The 18,937-nt window shown below is 42.6% G+C and overlaps 5 protein-coding genes across 5 annotated transcripts; 2 read left to right on the top strand and 3 right to left on the bottom strand.

Moving 5' to 3' along the window:
• Nucleotides 1–13: 13 nt before the first annotated feature.
• LOC6593461 (WD repeat-containing protein 75) lies at nt 14–8,319 on the top strand. Its single transcript, XM_002018563.2, has 7 exons — nt 14–215; nt 273–653; nt 720–1,374; nt 1,433–1,611; nt 1,666–2,825; nt 2,881–3,254; nt 7,850–8,319. The coding sequence occupies exons 1-7, from the start codon at nt 124–126 to the stop codon at nt 8,207–8,209; spliced, it is 3,201 nt and encodes a 1,066-aa protein (XP_002018599.2). The 5' UTR covers nt 14–123; the 3' UTR covers nt 8,210–8,319.
• LOC6593462 lies at nt 3,689–6,134 on the bottom strand. Its single transcript, XM_002018564.2, has 2 exons — nt 5,736–6,134; nt 3,689–4,066 (listed from the first exon to the last, which is right to left on the bottom strand). The coding sequence occupies exons 1-2, from the start codon at nt 5,826–5,828 to the stop codon at nt 3,923–3,925; spliced, it is 237 nt and encodes a 78-aa protein (XP_002018600.1). The 5' UTR covers nt 5,829–6,134; the 3' UTR covers nt 3,689–3,922.
• Nucleotides 8,320–8,967: 648 nt separating the features above from the next.
• On the bottom strand, nt 8,968–10,853 carry LOC6593460. Its single transcript, XM_026987910.1, has 3 exons — nt 10,819–10,853; nt 9,207–9,432; nt 8,968–9,134 (listed from the first exon to the last, which is right to left on the bottom strand). The coding sequence occupies exons 1-3, from the start codon at nt 10,830–10,832 to the stop codon at nt 9,042–9,044; spliced, it is 333 nt and encodes a 110-aa protein (XP_026843711.1). The 5' UTR covers nt 10,833–10,853; the 3' UTR covers nt 8,968–9,041.
• Nucleotides 10,854–14,528: 3,675 nt separating this feature from the next.
• On the bottom strand, nt 14,529–15,864 carry LOC6593459. Its single transcript, XM_002018561.2, has one exon. It carries the CDS (start codon nt 15,847–15,849, stop codon nt 14,569–14,571), a length of 1,281 nt encoding a protein of 426 aa, XP_002018597.1. The 5' UTR covers nt 15,850–15,864; the 3' UTR covers nt 14,529–14,568.
• Nucleotides 15,865–16,813: 949 nt separating this feature from the next.
• Nucleotides 16,814–18,735, top strand: LOC6593458 (sodium channel protein Nach). The gene is made up of 7 exons (XM_002018560.2): nt 16,814–17,023; nt 17,095–17,221; nt 17,273–17,557; nt 17,617–17,704; nt 17,886–17,971; nt 18,028–18,509; nt 18,568–18,735. The coding sequence occupies exons 1-7, from the start codon at nt 16,861–16,863 to the stop codon at nt 18,699–18,701; spliced, it is 1,365 nt and encodes a 454-aa protein (XP_002018596.1). The 5' UTR covers nt 16,814–16,860; the 3' UTR covers nt 18,702–18,735.
• Nucleotides 18,736–18,937: the final 202 nt, after the last annotated feature.

Below are 18,937 nucleotides of genomic sequence, written 5' to 3' on the forward strand. Positions count from 1 at the left end.
CTTTTGTTCGAAAATAAATCAGAAAAAGGAGTTTTAGTTGCATAAAATAAGTATACTTAGACTGCATATCCAGTGCTCAAGCACTATAGAGTAGGCTAGCATCCGGAACATCGCCAGACAGCCATGAATTTCGAGGAAGAAGACCAACTAGAGCTGCACTACTTGGCTGGCGGTAACATTGTGGAACATCCGCCCGTCTTTTCACCTGATGGAAGGTTAGTAAAAGTCAGCGAAAGACCTTTCAAGTTCTTACCACAAATGTCCCCCCTTAGATTCATCTTTGTGCGATGCGGCCCAAAGGTTCAGGTCTATGTGACCAGCACGGGCGAGCTAACCCGCGTCCTGGACGATGCCACGGCGCCGCTGATTAGCCTGGAGCTGGACCAGAAGCAGCCAGAGCTGCTCCTGGGCTGCACCAGCACAGGCAAATTGCTGCGTTGGAACTGGCGGGCGGGCGTCCTCAAAACAATGGTGCATCTAAAATTGGCAGATTTTCAAGTCTTAACCTGCAACCTATTGAATCTGTACCGGGGCGGCGACACCGCCTGCGCCTTTGTGACAGTCAAGCGGAAGAGTGGCAAGCAGATCGACTGGTTTGTGGTCAACACAAACACGGGAGATAAAATTGCGGTCAAATGTGGCCTCAAATTGAAGTGAGTTTTGGGTTTTAAATTCAGAAAATCTCTGTGAATCTTTCTAATTTGTTTGTCTTTTCACAGACTGCGAACACCCGTAGTGGATGTGGGAAAGGGCGAGTTCAAGTACATAATCTTGGCCCAGGGTTTCTATGTGTATTTTATCAACTATGAGACCTGGAACTTTTGTCGCTACAAGAACGCCAACCAGAACCCCATTAGGTGTGTACGTATAAGTCCCAGCGAGGAGGTGGTAGCCACGGCCGACTCAGTGGGACGAATTTTTGTCTGGCGGCAGTTTGACAAGCAAGAAACCATGACCAATACCCTGTTCCATTGGCATCACACGGAGGTGACCAGCCTGGCCTTCTCACCATCTGGTGCCACGCTCTACAGCGGTGGTCATGAGACAGTGCTGGTCAAGTGGCCCTTGGACAGGCCCGAGGAGCGGAAATACCTGCCGCGCATGGCCAGCGCCATACGCCATATTGTGGTGAGCGCTGACAATGAGCATGTACTCGTCTGCACCGAGGATAATGCCATACAGCTGCTCGGAGGGAGCAATAGCATCATCAAGTCTACGGTACAGCATTTTACATACGACGTAAAGGATCAGACGGGCAGGAGCAAGTTCCCTTTGGGTTTGTGCCTCAATCCACGTACCAATACGTTGGTACTCAATGGGAGAGCCGGACACTTGCAGTTCTATTCGGCGTACACCAAGAATTTGCTCTACAATGTGAGTCTTAGCTTCCTATCTTGTGTGCCTAATTCTTTAGTTGCTTCTTTATTGACAGCTTCGCGTGGTGGACAATAACATACACAGCCATGAGGATAGCTTGATTGTGTACAATACGCGTGTGACACGTGCCGCATTCAACATCAATTGGATGGCCACTGGCGAGGTGTACAATGATTTGGAAAACTTTCCCGAAGTGCGTCTCAAGTTCTGGCAATACAATGAAAAGCTACAGAGGTACCCAAAACCAAAAACAATGTTTATCCACAACTAAAACATAAACATTTATAGCTACATTCTCAACACGGACATTAATCTGCCGCATGAGCAGGGCTTTAAGGCCATCATCTTCTCCAATCAATTCCAAGTGGACAATTTGCGTTGCGCCACTGCGGGCAAGGATAATGTGATCAAAGTGTGGGGCATCACCGACTCGGAGAACATCTACAGGCGCGGCATTATGTGGAGCTGCTTGGCCCAGACGAGCTACAGGAATCTGCCCATTGGTTCCATTTGCTTCTCCCAAGATGGTTCTCTGCTGGCCGTGGGTTATGGCAACATTTTGGCCCTCTACGATGCCAGGAATCCGACCCAGCCCCTACACTCTCTCAGCTGTCCGCCAGGTCTAGACGGTGTATTGTCCAAGGCCCAGCTGCGTCTGGCAAAAACGACGCTGAATGGAGCCCGCAACGAGATCGTCCAACAGCGGCAGCAACTGTGGGCCATCTTGAAGACACTGTGTAGCAGTGACGACAAGACGTTGGTGCAGCAAGCCAAGGATCTGATTATGGGTACCCCAGTGAAAGGGAATCAGGTGAAGGAGCTCGAGGCCGACAGCAAAGAGTCTGTGTTCACGCACATCATGAAAATGTCCGAGCTGGCGCTCCACCAGAAACTGCAGCTGCTGCGACGCTTTGGAATCGAGTGCAGTGTGCCCCCCGCCTGCCAGAAACAGCTGATGGAGTACCTGCAGCGGTGTGTCGTGCGGCCAGAGTCAGCCAGAGTGCGTCTCAGGAAACTCGATGCTCGATTGCATCGCCTGCACACGAGGCATCGCTACAAGGCCAAGCATCGGCTGGATCAGCTAAGCAAGCGGCGACAGAGTTATGAGCATCTGGTGCAAACAGATGTCTTGGCTCTGTTCAGCATCCTCAAGCTGGATGACAACACCATACCGAAGCAGCCGCCGGCCAAGCGGAGGCATCTGCACACGACACCACCCAAGAGAATACCCTCCAAGGCGGCGCCCATGCAGGGACTGGCACAGATATCGCATGTGCAATTTGGAGCTGGCGCTCAGGGGCATCTGGTGGCAGTGTGCACGGAGTCGCGAGTGTTGATTTGGAACCTGCTGACGCTGCGCCTCCAGGCGGGTCTCAAGCTATCGGTGCGGCAATTGGCCTTCGATCCACTGACCAATCTGATCGCCGTCATCACAAAAAGTGACGAATGTGAGTTGCGAATGGCAAAAGTAGGTCTCTTTATATTATCAATCGTTCCTTGCAGTGCATGTATTCCAGCCGAATGTACCGCTGCCGCTCTACCAGCGCAGGAATCTGCCCAAAACCTATGGCCTGGCCTGGCTGCCACGGCGCCAGCCGAAACAGAACTCCATTAATGTGGACTGGCAGGCGCAGTCCACTCTGCTGATGCTCACCCAAACGCAGGAGATTGCATACCTGGCGGCGCCCGGCCAGAGTCCAACGGATGATGCCCCAGCACCGATCAGCTTTGCCCAGACGCCCGCCGTCACCGAGAACCTGCTAACGCATGCAACCTTTGGTATTCATGTGAGGCAACAAAAGAAGGAACTGGAGGCCCTCGAGACCACTAGTGGGCCCCTGATAGTGGGTCGGGGCGAGCATAGTGCCGTCAGTGCGGTAAGTTTTATTGTATTTGCAAACGAATTTAAATGTGCCTAAATACGAGTAAGAGTAAGCGAGATATCGGGTCAACATTGAGGAAGCAACCTCTTATAGGATTTGGGAGATATTGGACCCAGCAAAGTGCTTAAAAGCCTTCAACATACAGGGTTCTTCCACAAAATCGCAGTCAGAAGGAGGTCACTCTAAAAGAAGGCTTCATTAGCCTCGAAAGTCGAAAAAGACCCATTAGATGTGTGGGCATGTCTCAAAGTCAGATAACTGTTGTGGTTTATTGTGTACCACTCAAAATTGATGAATTTAGCCTTAAAAGTAGTTGACTTAGATATGGATATACATATATCATATTCATTATCTTTTTCTATTGTCTTAGTTTTGGTGAAATCTGGAGAGAATTGTCTCGTTCAAAAACTATTTTAAAGTTTATAGGCTTATGTATGAACAGTTCTCAAAGTTATTGTTTTTATTGAAACCTTACGCATCTATGAAGTACAATGGGTTAGACGTATCTTAAGTTTATAATTAATTTGTTTTCGTATATAGTTTAGTATGGTTTAACTTTGGTCTGGGTATAAAAATCTCCTTTTTGTGGCTATATATTAGCTCAATTGCTCAGTCGTTTAAAGAGTATTGACGATGATTGTCTTGTCTTGGATCGATTCCCTTTACTTCTTCTTTCGCTTGAGGACATCGCCCAGCCGCGGCGCCGTTGGTACACGCAAGTGGCGACAGCGACGCATCATCAAGACGTCGTGCTTGAAGTAGCGCAGACAATGCCATTGGGGCACCTTGGGCATCAGCTGTTGGTGCTGTGGAAGACATTTATATATGAGTTTCGGAAGAACAGAAAATGTACTTATGTACTATTTTGAATAGCTTTAACGGAGTCTTTTATAATTATATGCTAGCAAAAAGGTTGTCAAAGTTGTTTGATCTACGTCTGAAACATCTATTGAACTATTGTTACTATGTTGCCTCCTTTACCTTTTTGTTCTCCCCCACGGGGGCACCCTTTAATCTTTCTGTTATGTGATGTTCTTTTGTGTCGTCTGCTGGTCTCAATTTGAATAATTTCCATTGAGATTTATAACGACATCTACTCGAAAGTGGGTTTTATTTTTGGACGCGCCTTTCAATTGGTTTTGTTTAGGAATTTTTGTAAATCATGCGCAATAATCATCAGCCGCCTAGTAACTGAATAATAATGAGATTTTTGTAGTCTCGTGCATTGAAAAGATCTAATGATACGATTCCTAACAGATCCCATTTTGAGTAGAATATTCTTGAATAATCATCAGAGAACTTTTCCATTTGTTTTATTTGGGAATTCCTCATTTTTTTGTTGGTCTTTGATCACTTTTCCAAAGATCATCCATCTATGGAACAATCAGTTGTTATTTATATAATTATTAATCACTTTGTTTATTCTACCAAAGGTCAAGTCTGCAGAGACAGGGAGACATTGATAAGGTTGATCCACAATCCTCGAAATTTTGTATAAACTGCTTTGTCTACTATATTCGTACAGATGTTGTCTACTTCATTACCTCCGGCTATATATAGTTACAGAGATTAACAACACACGACGTAAACGTGTACAATGACTGTATTTTTATACCCTTTGAAGAGAGTGTTGTACTTTCGGCAAGGGGTTGGAAAACCTTCAAGGTGGGAAGAAGTATTTTTAGATCAGCAGCAATCTGTTTGTTTCTATGCCAGCCAAAAGTTTCTCAGTTTTATAGCTATCTGGTTGCAACTTTGCTCAGATCATCTTATAGCTGGATTTCGAACCGCCCAGATCCGGAAGCTATATCATTCAGCTGACATCTACATTTCAGATGAGTATATCAAATTTCTGATAAAACGAGTACATATTTTCATATATTCCTGATTTTTAAAGAAAACCCAATACATTTCCCCTACTTTTGGTGGAATATTATTTTTCACATCTTAAAAATAGAACTTACAGCGTAATCGTTCTGGAATCTCATATAGCTTGATGTTTAAAGCTACCCTTTAATTCTTGTTTATTATGTCTCATGTTTTAATTAGAAAGCAATCTTTTAATTAAGACTGCAGTTTATTATTTCTTGAGAAAATGTTCAACGCCCACTATTCATTAGAAGGGGGTTGCACTTCCGCACTTGCCGCACATTGGGTTGCATTTACCACCCACCCAGAAGATTTTCAGTGAAGTCATTGCCCCAAAAAGATGCCCTCTTCTGCTGCCCCTATATATAAGACCCCTGCTGTACTTCTCCTAAATGTATGCATCCTGCAGTTGAACTGAACTTTTCCTTCTTTCTCCTATTCTTCGAATAGGGGTCGGCCCCTTTTTTGTACTGTACTCCTTTTGTTTTCTTAGCCATTCCCTAAATAGTCTCCCCTTCTGCGCTGCTTTACTCCTTTATTTTTCTCCTCTTTCCTATAAATGTGGGCTTTGCTGCGCCCCCCACAACTCCTTTGGCTCGCACTCACCTCATTCACAATTGGCACGGGTCCAGCATGGGCGCCGATGGCGACGAGTGCAAGGCACAGCATGGAAATGACAGCATAAAAGTTGGGCCACATTTTCGCCGTTTATTTTTGGTGACTCTTCCTCTACTTCCCAATCCAATCCAATCCAATCCACTCTACTCCACTCCGTTCACTCTCTCTTGGTGTAAATTGTTGTTTAATTGGATCGTAAATTGTTTAATAAGAATCGACGCGTTATTGTCAGCTGCTGCAGTTGCTGATGAGGAGGACAAATAAGCCTCTTGAGGGGGGCTTGCGCTTTGAACTTTTTTGTGTTCAATTTTATTTCCGTAAACTTTAGCGGCACGCGCTTCCGCTTGCGCTCTCTTTCTCTTGAACTTGCTCCGGCTCCCTTGTTGTTTGAAATACAACGGTAAAGTGTAAACTTGTCGGCGAAGCACTTCGACATTTATACTCGGCATGGCCGGGCACGAGCACCAGGCCAGCCGCTTCGTGCGTGCTCCGCTCTCATAATTCTAACGGAACGAAAGCCCCGCTCGTGGCTCGTAAAGTTCGTTTTGTTATTGGTTGCGAATCGCTCGCTCTTTACTGCCTGTTTCTTTCTCTTAAGCTCCGGCGGTGGCTATTGTGAATGGGAAGTGCAGTCGTGCCGATGCAAGCCCTCTTTTGGACAGTGGAAAATAAAATTGATATGGTGTTCTTTACGCTAAAGACCTAGTATTTATATTTAATCCCATTAACATATATATTTATAATATTTTAAATGCCTATATCAAAATGGCCACTGAAATCTGAGGTTTCTAGTTTCCCTCAATCCAGGTTCTATTGACCATTTGCTTCAGCTTCCGATTGAAGAAAACTTTACTTTAGGGAAGAAAAAATTATAGGAACTCTGAACATAAGCTTAAAATCTGAACATTCCGAGTCAGCATTCTATTCTTTTTAACCACAGTATATATAGTGGTCCCACAACCAGTTATTGTTATCTTTGTCCCACTGTGCTTTCAATTACGCTCTCCCTCGTTCTCTCCTCGCGCTCCTCTCTTTTCTCTCGGACTTCGTTACTCAATATGTTGTTTATGCGTAGGGCAGCAGCATGGCATGGCCATTGCGTGCTTTTGACACTTTACTTTTGTTTTTCTGTAAGTATTTTCCTGGCCAAAAAATGTACGTAATTGGGATCGCTTTTCTAGACTGTGTAAATAGTAAATTTCCGCAAGTCTGTTGCTAGGTGTAATAATAATATCTTGTGTGCGGGCCTGGCACTTGCCTTAATTATATTTAGGCATTACCATTATTTTTCCCAGAGTTTTTCTAGTTTAAGTCGGTTCAAGCTTGTGGAAAGCTGAAAGTCAGCTCAATTTGTATACTCTAGCTGGGTTATCGCCGCCGAGTCATGTATTGAGTCACAAATGATTGTTTGCTTCCTGCCGATTTTATTCTTTAATTAATTTGAGGGAAAACAACTTGATATTGTGCAATTACAATTGACAGTTGGTCACATGTTTGCACATCGACTGTTTTTGTTCAAACAATTTTGCATTAAAGTGGAGCAACAAATGGCCAAGTGGATGGCCAAGCGCATGCGCGAAGGTTAAACGACAATCCACTCGAGGGCTTGAGCAGTTTATTAATGCGCCGCACAAACCCCAGGCAATGACAGACGATCAAACCAATACAAGACGGGAAGTAAGGTGTTTTTAGTCGAAGAGTTAGATACCCTGGCGGACTTATCGTGGCACATACATGTGGATATATGCATAGGAAGATATGTGGCATAGTGACCTGATCTTCAAACTTATGCTATTGGGCGGTAATGGCTGATGTTAATACTCAATCAAGAAAATAACTATGTCTTTGACAGTGCCGTGGATTGCATTACAAACCTCTGCTGTGAATCATAATACCCCTCTGAGGTGTACAATAATCATGTGATTAACATTGTTGAGCGAGGCTTGGGTCTCGGTGCTGAGACTGGGACTACGACTGAACTTGAACCGCAATCGCGACACCCGAAAAAACCGAAAAATAATAACAACGCACACCACTAAAACACACTTTGTTGTGAACTTCAGCAAGGTCAATGCCAATTAATGTTCATTTCGCTATTACAGTTTGTCAATCTGTCCGCCCACACGATGCCTGCCATGAGCCTGATCTGCGGCGAGTTTGTCAAGTCGCTGCTGATTCCGGCGGACGCAACCTCGCGGGTTACCGCTGCTGCAGCAGCAGCAGAGACCAATGGTGCCACCATCAATGGCAACGGACTGTCCCACGAGGACAGCGACGTAGAAGATGAAAACGATGCCCAGCAAGAAGCCACTTTAATAGTCCGCAAGGCATTGCTGGAGCGGAATGCCGAGCTGGAGGAGGAGCTGCAGCCCCTGGGAACGGATTTGGTGGACCAACAGGCCCTTGACCATCGATTGAAGCTCATCACGGGGCTGAAAAAACAATTGAGGTTATCAATTTAGACAAAATCCCTATATAGTTGTTTAAAAAAAAATTCTATAAAGTTTTTCTATATTTTTTTAGGGCAAAACGATTATTGATATAATACAAAAGTCATTTGTGCACAAAGGAAGTTTTTGTTTATTTTATGACCGGTTTGTTTTCTGGTGGGTTGCGAGGATATTCAAGCTATACACATCTGAGATATATGTAGGTATCACAACGAGCCGCTTATCTAAAACGCGAAGTCTCACCAAATACCTTGTACTAATTATAATTTTAGACTTCTAGGCTTTTATATTTTTGAATTCCATGGAAGCCTACTGTCCAATAGCCATGGCAGAGTGGATTTGCTATACATACAGCCGTCTAGACAACATATTTATCGAGGAATATGTATAAATAATATAAATATAAATAATCTATAGATGATCTAGATATGATAATATCCAAACGATCATCTCTTAGCTCTTAATTGCTCTTTTGAAGCGATACGAAGCACTAAGGACAATGAATTTACCATGACATTCATACATATATGTATAAGCGTATATGAATATATCGTTTTATATGCAATCTATAGAGGTATGGAGTTCTACAAAATTATCAACAAATTGTGGTAACTGAAGCAGTGCAAAGTTTCTTCTAAAACTAAAAGAAAATATTTTTAAACTCTTATCCATTAAATCTGTAAGAATTTAATCTATAAAGAGTTTCAGTATCCAATGGAACATCAAAAGCATTTAACCACCATTAAATTAATCAAATTTTGTGTCCGTTTTGTTCCTAAACTAATGACTGCGATTGTTTATTTTCATATGGTGTACATAACATAATTTGATAAATGCAAAATATTTAAAAGAAACGCCGGCGTGGTATCAGACCGGCATGAGATAACACATTATAAATTTCCATGCGTGGAATTTTCTCAGCCTGACGATCATAGACCTGAAAGAAATGAAATTCCATTTAGATGAGAAAATTATTTCATCATGGGATTTTGTAGGTGATGAAACGTACCACCTCTTCGCCAGGACCAAACCAACTGGATCTGGCCAAAGCATCCCTGACTCTGGGTGTCTTGTAGAAGGGATTCTGGAACTGTTGTGGAAGGGTCTGCTCCCAAGCGGCATTCTCCACGACGGCAATGTGTGCGAGATCCCGTTGAGGCTGGGGACGTCCCTCGATCAGCATTGAGATACCCACGACAATGGCCACCGACCAGATAAGGCGACGGGGCAGGCACCTTGACGAAGAGTTGGTGAGAAGAAGAGTTGAATTGAGTTCACTATACCACATCCACTTGCTCGACTTAAATTATTATTATGATGATCATTACATAATTGTGGCGTGCATATAATATTACAAGTTTCCGCCTGTCACGCATTCACACACACACCGCCACACGCATGTTCCCCCAAGAGCTCTCCCCAGTCCAGTCCACGCCTAAATGACCGGCTTTTCACTGCTCTCCCAGTCCCAGTCTCAGTCTCAGTCCCAGTACCAGTGCCGGGACAACTTGTTGGCCAAGTCAGCTGACTGTTGGCTGTGTCTTTCAGTCTCTGACTCCAACTCCCGACTCCGTCTGTGGCAGTTTCTATTTCTCTGTTGCAGTTGCAGTTGCAGTTGGGTTGTCATGTGGCCAGTCATTTCCTAGATGTCGCGTGCTGCGTGGAGGTAAAAAATCTCTGCTTTTGCCAATCGTCATTCGGTGGCTAGTTGGTTCGTTCGTTTCGTCCCAGTTTGGTGGCAAAAAGATCCCTGATCTTTGCTTTTAATTGGATAACCGGCAGTGACGCCGCTCTTGTTGCACCGCTTGCCCCTTGGTGATGTATGTTTTGGACTTGATATTGCCACCGGCGGCACTGGCATTTTCAATGTGCCTGTTTTCTGGCCGCCCTTTGCTTTTTGGCCAAGTCATGATTGGCTGCCGTTGTGCCTGAGCCAAAGGCTTGGCTGGACCTCTACGATTTCCATACTCGTACGAAAGGGGGAAAATTGTATGATGCAATAGCATGCAAATCACTTGAATTACAATGGTACGGCTAGCCATCAGATATTCGAGTATCTATAACTGATCTTTTTTTTCCATGGGGATATTTCATGTGAAACTATTCGCTTGAGATGTTTTGGATAATGTAATTCAAATGTATTCAAATTTTTATATGTGGATGTTTATACTAATTTAAGGCTGATCTAAGGCAGTTCCATTGGAAAAAAAATTATTCATATAAATTCTTCTCAATAGATCTGTCAACTAGTTATCATTAAGTATTAATATTCGTAACATGTACTAATAAAATGGGAGCGTAATTCATTCTTTAAGGAACCATAGTGTTAAGTATACCCTCTTAAAGTATTATTTGAAGATACATACAAATCTCAGGCAAAAGTCATCTCCCTATTACGATACGACTTGAGTTCCATCTCATAACATTTCAAAACTAAAGGGTTCTTTGGGTTTCTCCCTAGTTAATCCAAGAAATCTACAAAGCATAGCTAAATATATTCCAAAAGTTAACAGAAACGAGATCACAACCTTGAACCACATGGTCGATCCTTCGACAACATTTCCTTTCCACCTATTACATCTCCCTGTCTTGTGTACATTCCAGTTCACTGACCCACCTACCGATCGCCAACCATTTTGGCTTCTTGGTCACACCCAACTGATGTCCCATGACTTGGGCGGGTTGCATTTCGCTTTCGGTTGGCAGCCCGACCATCGGACGGACCCCAACCGTCTTATGCAATTCTGGCGTTTTGCGAATGCGCAAAAGACGCCAGCGAAACACTCTCCTCCACAACCTCCCCAAAAATGTGCTGGTATTTTCAGGTTTTCATGCTTATTTTGTGTACGCCACTCAATTGTTGTTGTTACTGGGCACAGAGACTGGGCCGGAGACGGAGACGGGGACGGGGACAGCTACTTACATACTGCAACTACGCTTTGTGGCTGTCTCCGTCCCGTTCCAGGTCTCAGTCTCCATCACCCATCAGCCGTCTCACACCGTCTCCGTCTCCGTGTCTGTGTCTGATTAGGTCAATGGAATCCAATTGGCGTCAGCGTCCGAGAGTCGTTGCAGTTTTCGCTTTTTTACATATGTACGTACAGTCGTACGTAGTCGTCTCTTCATTCCATTCCATTCCAACATTCCAAATTTGGGTCATGTGGTTAATTGACAAAGATTGACGTATTGTTAGTATTGTTATTCTACAGAGTCCACAAATTTGTTTATATTTTGCATACAATGAGGAAATATGCTCACGCATCTGTTACAATTTTCATTCTTACAAATCGGTAGCGGGTATTCAGATAGAACAGGGGATTACAAAATCGAAAGCGTACAAAAAGGGGGTTGTGTAGGAAAAGTACTGAAAGCGGGTCATTGAAAGGAAATTTCATCTACAAATTGCTTGGAATTTCTGATCCAATTTTTCTATTTCTTCAGACTTGAAGGGAACATGGAATGGGGATGTGGAAGCATAGGTACTGTACCTGTACCCAACGATGATTGTCAATGAAAGATAAGGTTTTTGGAAGTGGGGTCTACTACAATCTACGTTCAGGGTTTCAGTGGAGGAAGCATCGAAACCGCAAAAATGAGGTTGTGTTGGCTGGAAATAATGTACTTAATTAATAGAAACGAATAATCGGAACCGGTCAAATAGTTTTGACTCTGGTAATGGTAATGGGAACGAGGCATCGGAAGCACACATTATAGGAATTGTTGGAATGGTTTCAGTTTCTGATTCAGTTTTAATTTCCCCAAAGGTGACGGTGATGGGATAAGCGAAAGGGAAAATAGGAACTGTTGAAATGGGCTTGGAGATGAAATCTACTGCTGCTATGGAATGGAATGAACCAGTCTTCATTCCTCAAAACAGCAACATTTACGGAAATGGGAACGTTGAACGAAGAATCGTAACCGTACAAATGAGGTTGGGTCATGCAGAGCCGTGTACCGTGATGACAGATAGTGAGAGGGGAACCTTGATGCGAAACTTGAGCCAAAAAAATAGTCTGCACTCAACAACAACGCTCATTACACGTTTTCGCCGCTGACTGAAGCAGGCGATCGTTAAGTTTTGAAAGTGTGAAACTCTTTAAACCGTTTCAAGGTTGTCGCAGTTGAGGATGCTTTTTTTTTGCTGATGCCGCTGCTGGTTTTATGCACATCTCATTTCCCCATGAAAATTTTAATTAAAGGTCGTGTAATACATGTTCTTCTTTCAAATATGTCTTAGGCGAGGCCCTTAAAATGTGATGAAAGGGTCATTAAAGGTGTTTTTAATTAGTTAATGTAATAGTTAGTAAATTTATTTATTACTGGGTGTAATGATGCTGGTAAGAGATTTCATATATTGGGTACAAAACTATACAGAAACCTCTGTAATATCGTCTTATTTATTTCACTCTTTTCTTTTTATTGAATTTTCATGAATAAATTGCATTTTATTTTTAAAATTAGTATTCCGAAAGGTGCAATTAAAAGTTGCATCATTATGTTTTCACTTTCGATTGACTTGAATCCAAAACTGTGTCAACTTTTTTAGTCCACGAAGCACGATCGGTTAACTGCCTCCCTGACACCACGCCCCCACTTCAACACTTTATGGTCAATATTGATGGACAATCGTTGTGGATCATATTTATTAGCCGAATGGCGTAACGGGGCTGGGCAGCACCTGCTTTTGGCCATTTGTTTTGGCCTCTTTTGTTGGCCTTTCTGTCTGGGTCTTCACATCGTTTAATTGAAAACGCTGTGTGCCATGACAATCGGAATAATTGTTTTCGGTTATTGCATTAATATTATTATAATTTTTTTGAGGTTTGCAGTGCTTTAAGTTTCGGTATTTTTGTTCATTTTTTTTTTGCTGCTTTGTTAAGAAAACGTGACCGTTAAACGAAATTATCTGTCAAGTGCAGCATATTTTCAGCTCGAATCTTTTTTTGTTGTCTAATTTTATGGTTTTTGGTTTAACTTCTTTTGTTAGTATAGTAACGACTTTTTTAGTATAGTTGTTGGCGGTTTGTGATAGGTCAAAGTTGTTTATGGTTTGGGTTTTTTCTGTCACACACTTTTTAATGTAGGTCTCTGGGTGGCCACCGGAACGAATCATTGAGTTTTTTCGGTTTATAAATTATGGCATGCTGATGGGATCATCGCCTTAGTGTATATTGAATGATTGTGCAATTATGATTTCGCATAGTCTTAGAAAATGGCAGTAGGTTTAAGATGCTAGGTATTTGAAAATATACAAAATATCAAGGATGGAATTTATAAAGTTTAATTTTGGTTAAAATTCTTAATTGCTTACAAATTTATTTCATTGATTAATTCTAATGAATTTCCGAAATATTTACATATTTTGAAAATTGGCTTTATTTTAAAAGGTTTTTTATTGGTTTTTTTTTTCAATTTTTATGGTTTTTCATTAATGTTTTTTAGTTTAAGGGGGATTACCCCTTTTTTGATTATTTTATGAGACATATGTATATAATGTATATCATTGTATTTAAAGGAGTTTTAATGGAGCTCCTTATTCAAATTTTATACAGGTTTTGTGCGGTTGATATTTGTAGTAGTTAGATAATTTTATTAAATATTGAACTTTGTGTTTTTTTCCCGATTCCAGATGTACCAATACATTTATGTACATATACATATGTAGGGGTTTAGCTTGATTTCTAAGGAGTTTGAATATAATAAATAATTCATTGAAATCATTTATTATGCTCGGATAATTATAGCCTGAGTGGTAGAGTTTTGTTTTGGTATTAAATGCAATATTAAAGTTTATTACACTTTTTTATTAAATTGCATAGTTCCATCAGTTCAATAAATTTTTTATTTATTAACACCACCAATCGACCATTAAGGTTATGCAACAATCTTTCGCACATTGAATTATTTATCATGTAAAATAACTATTTTTTTCAAGACTACATATTTGACACCTGATTACGCTCTTCACCAAACTCACATTTTGTATATGTCTATGACTTGATTTTTTTCAAAAATTAGCAAAACTATTTAAAGTTTAAGTGCTTTATTTAAGCATCAGGCGGTTAGGTTTCAAAGAGAGCCCGAACCAGCAGTTGTGGGATTGAACGCGGCCAATTGGCAACTGAATTGAAGTTTGCCGCCAGAAAGCCACGAACTGAAACTGCGAGTGCTACTGCGTCTGGTACTGGTACTACCAGTAGGTAGTGGCCGAAAGCCGAAGATCGGTTTGTTGGCTTGGCAGGTTTTGGACACTGCTCGAAAGTTTTTCAAACAAAAAGAAGAAAGCTAAATGACAACGAAAACTCAACGAAGCATGAGCTGAAAAGCTGAGCAAGGTTTTTGGGGTTTCTATATTTAGATAATTACTAACTTTAATTTCTTTCTTTCAATACAAAATTGTCCACAAAATCTTCAATCATGTCTGTCAGGCGGGTTCTGTACAGCTCATCCGTGTCGAAGGCCTCCTGGCAGATCTCTATGCGACGATTGCTGAAGAACTCAGTGAATCCATCCTCAGAGCCGGTCAACTTTTGCGTAGACGATGGCGGCAGCATCACCATATGACAAAAGAGACAGCTCTCGATGAGGCCCACACTGCGGAACTCCTCCACAGACTGATAGAAAGAATCCTCGGGTATAAAACGAGCTATATCCAGGCCCGCTCGCTTGAGAAACTCGCTCATGAATCGGTAATACTCCGCCAAAAGTTCATCGAGATGAGCGGCCCGGAATTGACTAGTTGTTGGTATTGTAAGGACGGTGAGCACATCCAGTGCTGGTGGTGCATATCGAGCCAGCTGGAAGTCCACGATGCGGCATTGCAGTGGGGTCTCGCCATATTTTCCATACTGGAACATTATGTTGTTGGCCCACAGATCGCCATGAAGCAGGGTATTCTGATATTTATCGGATGTCCTGATGGCCTCGAAAATGTACAGCATTCGATCGGTGAAGTTATCCAAAATGTAGTCCATCTTCGATTGGTATTTGGGCATCGTTTTGATGATTTTCTTAAACACCGAACAGCATTTGTGGAAGTTCACAATCCGCAAATGATCTGGCTTCTTGTTGCTGGGATATGCATTCTCGACAACGGCAAGGGGCTGGGATTGGGGCAGCCTCTTACCCGTACGAGCCTCCTGGATGATGGAACCCGCATGCACGGCGGCCAGGGTCTTCAGGCAGCAGTGGAGCTGCTCATAGTTCATTAGACCATCCCGCCCGGTTCCCATGCGGTAGCCCTGATCTGCAAGGTTCTCGAAAACCAGCAGATTCTTATCGGCATAGTAGCACCTGGGTGCCACCTGAGCGCAGGCCTTCTCCAGCTCGGGCAGGACATTCTTGTACACGGCAATCTCCTTTTCGAACACACCGAAGTCCTCCAGGTACTCCATGCGCGAGGCATTACCCTCGGGGGCAGCCTTCACAAAGAATCTTAGCTTTATTGCCGCCTCTGCATTGTGCAGCTGTACCGTGACCTGCAGATAGAAATGACTTCCTAGATATCCGGCTGGTGCCTCCGATGTGGGCTTTAATTGATAGCTGACTATATCGAATCCCAGATGGGAGCTGCTGTCATCTTGATCTTGATCAAGGTATCGCTGGCACAAGCCGCGAATCTGGTTGGGACTCAACTCCAGTGCCGTCGCCATGTCGATGTCAACTGTTGGGCGATCTGTTCGCGGCTACAACGTTTTATATTGGCTCAACAATTTGCGACTTTCTCTCTACTAGTCTGTTGTAAATTCTCCCAAGATAGCGCCACGGCTAATAGATAAGATTATGGCATCCAAATGCCTTAAAGGAAGCCCATTTACTTTATTTGCTCTTGGCCTAGACTGAAGCAATTAAGGGTCACACTTTGGTGGTGTGAAAGTCAGGGAAACGTGCCATGGAAAAGTGCTTTGGGAAAACTTATAAAATGTTACTCACATTTAACACTATTACATATTATAATACAATTTTTAGTAATTTCCATCAATTTCCATTGATATTTAAAAAAAGTTGTGAGTTGAACTTCTTTGTTAAGTATACACTCAGAGAAAAATGACATAGTAAAATGAAATACAACTATATATAAATGAAATATTCGGTTTTTAAATAAAAACAGTAAAATTAAATAGAATTCTCTTCGACGTAAATAAATACTAAATATGTAGCGAGAGAAGCGAGTGAGCCGGGGGCTGGCGCGTTAAATAAATAAAACACGGCCTTTATTTAATCTCAATACAAACAAAATTTTAAATAAATAATTCATATATTCTAGTCTATATACCTAGGTGTAAAAGTAATTTTTCTCGGCGTGTATACACACACTTTTCTAAGAGATTAAAACACTTAAACACAAAACACTCACGCTTCCCCGTTGGCAACTAATTGTTTAAAGTGGGGATTGGATTTATGATGTAGGATGTAGACCCGATGGAAGCCCGCTTATCAAGTAAACTGCGAGCTAAGCCATTGTTGATGTGAGTCAAACAAATTTGTGCCACTCAAAGAGCAGGCAGGTGCGTGTGTCGGGGCTGGGAAAAAAAACACCTGATAGATACCCCATCAAGATGGATAGATCGAATGAACAGGAGTCATTAGCAAGGGACACCGTGCTCCGTTCCGGTTCACTTACAATCAGTTTCAGTTTAGAGTTCATAGAAAAACGTGCCGCCATGAGGTTCAGTCGAAGTATAGAGGAATATCTGTCGAACTCTACCCTACATGGCGCCAGATTCATAGTGGACAAGGATGCCAGTTGGCTGGAGCGAATCTTTTGGGTCATTTGCCTGGTGGTCTCGTGGTACGCCTCCTGGTTGCTTATCAAAGCGTCGCTAAGTGAGTCGCCTACAGATCACGACACAGATAAGATGGTTCGGATTTACGGGGCATTTTGTGATACCTTTCAGGTGCCTTTGAGAATAATGCCATTAGCTTTGTGGTGGAGAGCTCGTATCGCGATTGGAATACAAATTTTCCAGCCATCATAGTGTGTGAATCGAAGAATATGGATCGCATACAGGAGGTGGCTGAACAGTAAGTAAAAACCGTATCAGCGAATTGTCCTTAAAGTCCCCAACTTCTCAGACTCTGGGGCGCTGATCATGACTTTACCTTGGAGGAGGTACTCAGTGAGATTGCCTTCTTCCGGGGCGAATCCTATCACACGGTCCACGAGTGCAGTGGCGAGGAGTCCACGGCCTCCTGTTTCTACTCGAACTTTTCGTACTATGCCCAGCTGGTGAGGAGCAGCTGTGTGGACTCCATCAGTAATTGTGAGTGGAACAACAAGCCCTTCGAATGCTGCAAGTACTTCCATCGCATGGAAACAGAGCTGGGCATATGCTATGCCATCAATTCTCTCCAGGCTGGGTGAGTGTGAGTCTTTCCAATGAATATGCTTTCTTCTCACAAAAGATGCATCATTGCAGAAAGAACAAGGGCCCCAAGCTGAATATGTATTCGAATCGTTATACTGGACCTGGAACACTCACAATGGAATTGCATACGGAAGCTACAGTGAGTTCTATAATCTTTATGAAGAAAGAACAGTTCATAGAACTTGCCTCATAAAGATTATTTCGTTATTACAAAAGAGTTCACTATGTACCTAAAAGTCGGCTCATTTTCTCTTAAACAAAAGCAGGAACTTTAGGCATTCGAAATTTAATCCAAACGTCTGTGCCATCTCTTTGATCAGGTCTTCATATTGGGCAACGAAGAAGTTCCCACTTTGGTCACGCCGAAAACGGATTTTCTAGTCGTGGGTCCCTATATATCCTTCACGTAGGTCTTCCTTATGATCCCAAGATAACTCTTTATACAAAATTTAAACTCCTTAGACGCTATATCTCTAAGCGTGACATTGAAAACGATGAGGAGATCCGTCAGACGAGCGTCTATCAGCGTAATTGCCGTTTTGCCGATGAGAATATTCTGGGTGTCCACAATTATTATAGCTATAGTGCCTGCACGGTTCAGTGCCGCAAGGATCGCCAGATGGAGCTGTGCAACTGCTCCAGTCATCTGTCCCCCAACTCGCCCGACTGGCAGCTCTGCAATATGGATGGTCTCGAGTGCCTCAACAGGAACTATGAGGATCTTTCGGTGATCATTGCCAAATGGTCGAAGCGTCGTGGTCGCAAGGGTCTGGTCTGCGATTGTCTGCCCTCTTGCACCGAGGTGGATATAACTACAGTGTCTGACAGCAAGGACAACATGGTGGGGGAGCAGAATCCCGTCTCCCGCATTGAGGTGGGCCTCATAGAGCTGCCCACGGAGCGGTACAAGAGGAATTTAGTGCGTGGCAAATTGGATTTGGTGGGTGAGTGGAATCACCAGAGAAATTCGTAGGTTTTCTGTTAAATCTGGTTTAATTCTAGTGTCCATTGGTGGTACAACAGGATTATTTGTGGGGGCCAGTCTGCTTAGCTTCGTGGAGATCTTTTACTACATCACTATTCGTCCTTATACTACTTATATGGATGATCGTTTGAAACGTATGGTTTTTGATTAAGTATGCTGGTTGTATTACAAGTATTTTCCACAAGTTCAATCATCATCTTCTCGTTTTAAATTATAAAATATAATTAAAGTTATTAATAAATCTGGAGATCCCAAAATTAGCGACAAATGATGTCTGATTTTTGATAAGGATATTTGGAAACTAATTAGAAATGTGGATTGATGGGTCTAGAGGAACATAGATAAATAGATAGATGTGTAGATGCGTATGGAATCTAAATCCATTTC

Source organism: Drosophila persimilis, unplaced genomic scaffold (genome assembly GCF_003286085.1).
Source record: "Drosophila persimilis strain 14011-0111.01,24,50 unplaced genomic scaffold, DperRS2 tig00000124-arrow-pilon, whole genome shotgun sequence".
Taxonomy (NCBI): Eukaryota; Metazoa; Arthropoda; class Insecta; order Diptera; family Drosophilidae; genus Drosophila; species Drosophila persimilis.